The 8,043-nt window shown below is 43.5% G+C and overlaps 1 protein-coding gene across 1 annotated transcript in view; it reads right to left on the bottom strand.

The window, feature by feature from the left end:
• Positions 1-494: 494 nt before the first annotated feature.
• Positions 495-8,043, bottom strand: part of clcf1 (cardiotrophin-like cytokine factor 1) — a 46,443-nt gene continuing 38,894 nt past the window's right edge. The window contains exons 2-3 of the mRNA XM_084332035.1: positions 7,177-7,337; positions 495-2,010 (exon numbers count right to left, since the gene is read on the bottom strand). Of these exons, the coding sequence (XP_084188161.1) occupies positions 562-2,010; positions 7,177-7,337 (1,610 nt within the window). The 3' untranslated portion in view covers positions 495-561. The remainder of the gene's footprint in view (positions 2,011-7,176; positions 7,338-8,043) is intronic.

The following is an 8,043-nucleotide window of genomic DNA, read 5'->3' as shown; positions in this document are numbered from 1 at the left end:
CGTGTGTTTGTGTGCGCGCGCATGTGTGTGTGTGTGTGGGTGTGTCTTTGTGTTACTATGCGCTGGCATGCATGTACACGCTATGCGTCTGTGTGTCTGTGTGTCTGTGAGTGTGTGTGTGTGTGCGTGCGTGTGTGTGTGTGTGTGTGTGTGTGCGTGTGTGTGTGTGTGCGTGCGTGCGTGTGTGTGTGCGTGTGTGTGCGTGCGTGCGTGCGTGCGTGTGTGTGTGTGTGTGTGTGTGTGTGTGTGTGTGTGTGTGTGTGCGATTGTGTCTTTGAGTGCCCATGTCCGTGTGTGCGTGTGTGCGTGTGTGCGTGTGTGCGTGTGTGCGTGTGTGCGTGTGTGCGTGTGTGCGTGTGTGCGTGTATAGCCAATGTGACTAAATATCTGCAAATGCAGTCTCAGTCAGGTTCTGTAAAGGTTCTGGCACAGGTGCACATCCAGTCCAATCTGGTTCAGTGCACATAGTGATATATTTCTGATAGACAGCATGTTGTGTATTATTTGCGGTTCGCCGTCTCAAGCCCACGGCCGACGTCAGAGTCTCTCTTTTAGTTCCCCTCACATCCGAAGTCTCTTCTTGAGGCGGTTGAAGTCTTTGGCCGATCGCCACAGCCAACTCTGCAGCTCCCGCAGGACCCAGAACCCCTCCACCTTCCTCGAGAAGTCGTTGAGCGCCGGCCGCACCGACAGGAGCGGAGAGGAGGGAGAGGAAGGAGAGGAGGAGGAGAGGGACGAGAGGAGAGACGACAGAGGAGGCGAGAGGAGAGGAGGTCCCCTGCGTAAGGAGAGAGGCATGGGTTGGTGAGGGAGGTGAGGGTGCTCCTCTCCAGTGCCAAACGAGTAGAAGAGCGAGAGGCTAGAGAGCGGCGATGGAGTGGGAGAGAGGAGGGAACGAGGTGGTCTGCGGTGCAGGGATGATAAGGAGGAGGAGAGCACGGAGGTGGGTTCTCTAACCGCGTACGTCTCCTCCACCAAATATCCACTCCTTTTCTCTCTGTCTTCCCCCGCCTCCTTGGCTATGTCTTGGCTTTGGTAGTTGAGATTGTAGCTGTACTGATTGTCACTATAGTCGTTGTTGTTGTTGTTGTTGTTGTTGTTGTTGTTGGTGGTGGTGGTGGTGGTGGTGGTAGTGGTGTTGTTGTTGTTTGTTTGAAGGTTTGGTTGTTGAGGGGAGTTGCTACTCTCTCCACCTGAGACACTGATCTTCTGTTGGAACTCCACTGGTCCCTGCTTGTCTCTCTCCTCCTCCTCCTCTGAGATACTTAGCAGCCTCCTCCTCGTCCCCCATCTGTCCGTCCCTCCCTCCCTCTCCAGCTCCTCCTCTTCCTCCCCGACTCTCAATTCTTCACTAACAGCCCATTCCGAAACCTCTGGCTCTCCCCTCCTCCCCCTCCTCCCCCTCTCACCTCTCGCCCTCTCCCTTGACCCCCCTCTCTTCCCATTTGCCTCCATTCTCCTCCCTTCTTTCCCTCTCCTTTTTCCCACCTCCCTCCCTCCGCCCTCTGCCCTCTCCCCTCGGGCCGCCCTCGCCCCGCCCCTCCTTTGGTTGTCATGGTGACCAGACTCCGCCCTCGTTCCGGTCCTGGCGTCGTACAGACTCTGGCTCATCAGCGGAGCGGGTCTACTGCTGTGTCCTCCATCGGCCCCCGTCTCCCGCCGTGGGTGTTGCGCCTCGCCACCGCCGTTACTCCCTCCGACGTTTGTGGAAGGGGTCGCGTAGCCCAAGGTGCTCATCAAGCCAGAGATGGACCCCAGCAGCCCGTCCAGACCCGTAGAGAAGTGGAGCAGGGAGGTCTGGAGGTAGGGGCAGAGGGTGGAGCGGGCCAGCTCCCTCACAGCTCCCAGGAGGACGGAGTAGGCCCGCTGGTTCTGGGCCAGCCTGGCACGGTTCTCCAGGCCCCGCCACAGCTCCAGACGGGTGGCGGCGCTGGGCAGGGAGAGGGCCGTGCTGTTGGGCCGGGGTGGGGAGAAGTCCTTGTCATTGAACGGGGGGCCCAAGTAAGACAGCTAGAAGGAAGAGAGACAAGGAAGAGAGGATTCAATTAGATGAATGAAGAGGAGTCATATGTTTTTAGCCTTTATTTACCCAGGGATGATTTTTCTAAGTTAGACAGTTAGTCACATTCACACCTGGGAGCTGTCCAGTACAACGACAGCCCTCTGCTGTTGGCCACTGGACAACTCCACTGGAACAGTTGAGGGTTAAATGCCTTGCTAAAGGGCAATTTAAGGGTAGTTGTTGAGGGAGGGGCAAGTGTTGTTCATTCACTTCCCCCCGCCCAGATTTTCGGTCGGGGAATCAAGCCAAGAAACATCTGGTCGCAAGCCATAGTTGAATTGTGCTTACCATCTTTATTTTCTTCTATGTGGATTATCGCTGCCAGTTGTGCCATTTACTAATATATCCTCACCACAAAATTGATATTTTGGCCTTGGAACCTGAACAATTAACAAATGACCCACACTGATCATATTCAAATATAATGGTCTCATAAAAGTGTAATTCATAGAACTGATAGAATGGCCATTGCCATTTATGAATTGGTCATTTGTGTACCATAAAATGGCTGCCATAGAATGTTTGTTACTGTAGTCATGAAAAACCAGTGTTGGTGCATGAGACTCAGAAGGTGGATGGTTTAGCGCAGCAAAGGTATAATTTACATTGTATTCTATGATAGCCATCGCATTGTACACCAAAGGAGATTACCACAATACTCTAATGGCTGATATACTAGTGTGCTTGGCACTTTTCACAACTGTCACTTGACGGAAACTATGGATTTTTGACAGAAATATAATTTTCTTTGACGTCATGCACACCCCCAGAACTTCCAGAACTTTGTCTCGTTCCAGTCTTTGTTGTGATTGAACAAAATGCTAACCTTTCCGTAGCTACAGTATAGCCTATTTGTGGTTTGCTGTAGGTAACATATTTATACATGGAGGGGATAGGAAAGATCGGCAGAGCAGGTAAAAAGTCAGGAGCTTGGCATGTTTTGTAGAGATGACAGAATCCTTGGCCAAAACATAAATGATAAATGTCGAGCATTGCCTTAGTTCCTGTTGCAAGACAGTTGTCTAAAGCAGTGGTTCTCAACTGGTATAGCCTCGGGACCCAACATGTTCCTTAGTCATTAAGTCGCGACCCACATTTTTTAACCACTATGGTTGCAGTAATACACAATCTTTCATGCACTGTTAGAAACATGAAATAAACACAAAAAAGTGCAACAAAGTGCAACTAGGGCTAAAAACCCAATGAAATAAAATAATAATAAATAATATGCTTCTTAGCAGATTTCTTAGCTTAACATAACATACCTAAGTTTGGGGGAACTAATGGGATAACTGGGGTTGCAACAAAAGTGCAACTAGGGCTAAAAATCCACTGAAATAAAATAATAATAATAATAATAATAATAATAATAATAATAATAATAATAATAATAATAATAATAATAATAATAATAATAATAATAATAATAATAATAATAATAATAATAATAATAATAATAATAATAATAATAATAATAATAATAATAATAATAATAATAATAATAATAATAATAATAATAATAATAATAATAATAATAATAATAATAATAATAATAATAATAATAATAATAACAATAATAATAATAATAATAATAAAAATAATAATAATAATAATAATAATAATAATAATAATAATAATAATAATAATAATAATAATAATAATAATAATAATAATAATAATAATAATAATAATAATAATAATAATAATAATAATAATAGATAATAGATAATAGATTAATATGCTTCTTAGCAGACTTCTTAGCTTAACATAACAGACCTACAGTAAGTTTGGGGGAACTAATTGGATAACTGGGGTTGCAACAAAAGTGCAACTAGGGCTAAAAACACAATGAAATGAAATAATAATAATAAATAATATATGCTTCTTAGCAGACTTCTTAGCTTAACATCCCAGGGAACTAATGGGATAACTGGGGATGTTGTTTGCTCCTGACAAGAGTCTCAAAGTCTGGGGTGATGGTAGACAAAGCAACTCTGAGGTCATGCTCAATGTCCAATCTGTTCCTCTGATTTGTCTTCAGCTGGACCAGAGCTGAGAATCCACTTTCACAAAGATAGGTAGTGCCAAAAAAAAAGCATATACAAATATATTTTTTTAAACTTTTTTTTTCTTTCTTTTTTTTTACATACAACTTTTTTTCTTTCTCTTTTTTTTACACACACATCCACTAAAAATGGCCCCGCGACCCACTTTTGGGTCGCGACTCACCAGTTGAGAAACACTGGTCTAAAGCATAATTATACAATGGCATGCACATTTCTTGATTCTGATTGGCTGAAACAGTCAAGTTACCGGTTGTTGTTTCGTATACATGTGATGTAACACACTCCACGTGACCCCAGAGCCCTCCCACAACCGAATAACTTTTTTTTTCTGTCTGAATCAATCCGCCATAGATAGAAAAATGGAAGTATGAATAGCTTTTGAACGAATCTTCCAAAAAAGATAGTCAACTGGAATATGTTAGTTCGTTACATACACATGGATTATGTAATTAATTTGTCATGACCCATTGTGAAACAAATCGACGATCTTAAAAAAAATAAAATAAAATTGTCAGATTTGATTGATTGATTGAACATTTTATTAACAGATTGCAGAATGGGTACAATACAGTACGGCTCAATACACACAATTGTTAAGGGGATGCAGACCAGAGAAAGACTTTCGTCTTGTTTACATCAGGGTCCCCATTTTCAATTCATCATAACATATATGACATACAGATAGACAGTACTGCTACATCTATACATTTATGACATACCAGATTTACAAATACAGTACTGTTTGTGATACAAAAAGAGTCTAAAAAAGAGAGTATATACATTTGACAAAAAAACTGTACATTGGAGGAGGTTGGGTAGGTGGGGTGGGGAGGGGGGGGTTGGGTAGGTGGGGTGGGGTGGGGAAACTGTACATTGGAGGTGGTTGGGTGGGGGGGGGGGGGGTTGGGTAGGCGGGGTGGGGGTGGGGGTAACTGTACATTGGATTATCGCCAAAACCTTACTTGGTCCCAAGAAAAGGGTCTTGTGTATTATTGGGTTAGGACATTTACTGTACATTGGAGGGGGTTGCGTTAGGACATTTACATGTAGGCCGTAAGGTGATATATTATTATTATATTATATATATTGGTGTAGATTTAGGAACAAAAAGTTCTCCATTGACAAAATAGCCCATTTTGCACAATCATAATTTTAAAGTCTGGACTAGATCTTTCCTCGCGAACAGATATTTGGTCACTGCAGAGTTTTATTTGACGCAATTGGTGCGAGTTCGGTCACGTCTCTTATGCCGTATCCTCGCAACAAAGAGAGCTGCTATTGGTCGATCCGAGGTCAACAAGGAAATTACATCCACACTCTAACGTTACGGACTAAAATGGACAGAAAACACCTTCTAAAGTTCGCAAAAGGGTTTCTAAACAATGTTATATGCATCTCACATCCGTTCAGAAAGAACGTGTATAAGATTTTACACAGACACGGTGGGATAGATATAGAAACCGCGTCGAACGGTGGCTTAACCTACCAGGCCAGAATCATACCATTGTGGAGACATACAAACATTGTTTAGAGATCGATTTGTGTCATAAATGTCATGATATCTGTATGTCGTGTATGTCATAAATGTCATGATGAATTGAAAATGGGGGACCCTGATGTAAACAAGATGAATGTCTTTCTCTGGTCTGCATCCCCTTCTGTATTGTACCCATTCTGCAATCTGTTAATAAAGTTTTCAATCAAGATAAGATATTCCTTTATTGGTCCCATTGGGGAAATTCAGGCATCATAGCAGCATGGGGGAGGGGAGGGGAGGTACAGGTAGTAAAAACAAGCTTAACGTTGAAAATAGATTGTCTTTTAATATACTTGTGCTGTTGGGCGGCTACGTGGCGTAGTGGGCAAGGCGCTCGCCACGAAATCTGGAGACGCTGGGCTTGCCTGTTCGAGCCCAGCGCTCCACATTTGCTTTCAGTTTAGCTGGTCGTCCGTACTAATACACATTGGCCGTATTAGGGGGTGGGAAACTGATGGGTGGGGATCGGGCGTTGTGGACAGCGACTCCTACAGGTCGGTTGGTGCGCCTGCGCAGTAGAATCAGGAAGTATCGGGGGCAGCGTGAGCCTCCCACGCGTTACTCCTCGCCACTGAGAGATCGAGCTGCGCAGGTGAAAAGATGCGACTGCTGTTACCTCAAGTACCGGAGGGGACTTGTGCTATGTATGACTTAGTCCACATTGCAGCCGGCTTGTGGGAGGCAAGAAACAGCGTTCGTGACAGGGGAGGGTTGAATTGGATGATACGAAATTGGGATGGGAGAAAAATATAGAAAATGGGAGAAAAAGTGGATAAAAAAAATATATACTTGTGCTGTTCAAGTTGGTCATGAGCAGTAAAACTCCTGTTTTTTTACATAATCAGATTGTTTTTAGTAATACTGTGCACAAGCTTTACACTAGAGGTTTCCGATAGTTATGTTGAAAGCCACTCACGAGATTTCTCGGAATGCATGACCTTGGTGGGCTCTAGGTCAACTCCTGAAAAGGGGGTCAATGTCAGACTTTGCAATCAAAAGTTAGGGGGCTAATAACCCTTGCCATAATTTCAGTGCGCCCCTAACTTTTGATTGCAAGGTCTGACATTGACCCCCTTTTCAGGAGTTGACCTAGAGCCCACCAAGGTCATGCATATCAAGTTTGGTCAATGTCAGACCTTGCAATACACTGTAAGGCTACTGTCCTGCCTCACTTCCAGTGATGAAGCTAAGCTATGCTAACGGAGCGTCTATTCCCAAAGCTAAAATGCACGCACAGAGACAAAAAAGGTATGCATCTTCTTGTCTAACTCCAGGGAAGATGTTAAATAAGCTAATTTCCAAAAAAAGTGGAGTTCCCCTTTAAATAAGTCTCAAGAGAGGCCTGTTCTAGCCATTCACACTCTGTGGTGCATACCACTTGCAATATTGAGGGTTCACATCTGGCTTATGACCTTTGTCATTCCCTCTCTCTCCCATCGTCACGTCATACTATCTGTTACAAACATGAATGCCCAACACTTTGGAAAAGAACACAAGTAACATCCACTCACATATGTGTCTTTGATTTCTTTGAGCTGGTGCTCCAAGTATTTCGTCAGCTCATATGTTCTCTCTATCGAAGTCCTTTCATTGGCCAGATTGTGGGAAGGGTTGGGCACCTGCACCGATGCCACAGCGGCGGCCAATAGGAAGACGAGCTGGATTTGATGGACTGTGGAGAGACCAATCAAATCAGAGAAGTTTGATTAAAAACAACAAACTGACAGTGTGAGATGTGTCTTTGATTACATTCATTCTTAGGTGTCAAAATCATAATTACTAAATTGCCAAAGTATCCGTAATCATAACAGTATGGTGAAATATATTTCAGGAATTGTTTTCTCAGACATTTTGTCATTATTTAACTTGGGTTGGGTTTGTAATAAATTTGTTGATGAGAGAAAATTATACCAGTCAAACAGACAGTCAAACAGACCAAAATCACCTCGGTGTCCAAACCACAAGCTTTAATGAGCCCCATCATCAATCTTTATAGGAATATTGTAACAATAATCTGGTGTATTTCTTTGTTTCCATGGTAACGGCCTTGTCTGTTTACATATTGGCAGATCCGAGTCATCTGGCACTGCCAATAAAGCTTTTTCCGTTTCAGATCTAATTTTAGAGGTTTCTGGCTGTCAGAGGTTTACTCTGGCTTCAAATAAAACTTCCATTAATGGCTTCAGACAGTCAGACAAATGGCTCCAACCTTCAATCCATGACTTTGTCATGGAAACACTCACTAATGCACACACTTGTGCACGCACACTGACATTCATTCATTAATTTATTAATTAATTCTTTCTTGCTCTCGTTCTCACACACACACACACACACACACACACACACGCACGCACGCACACACACACATGCACATA

This window comes from Notolepis coatsorum (genome assembly GCF_963971535.1).
Source record: "Notolepis coatsorum genome assembly, chromosome: 16".
Classification (NCBI taxonomy): Eukaryota; Metazoa; Chordata; class Actinopteri; order Aulopiformes; family Paralepididae; genus Notolepis; species Notolepis coatsorum.
This window is presented reverse-complemented; position numbering and strand designations above follow the sequence as displayed.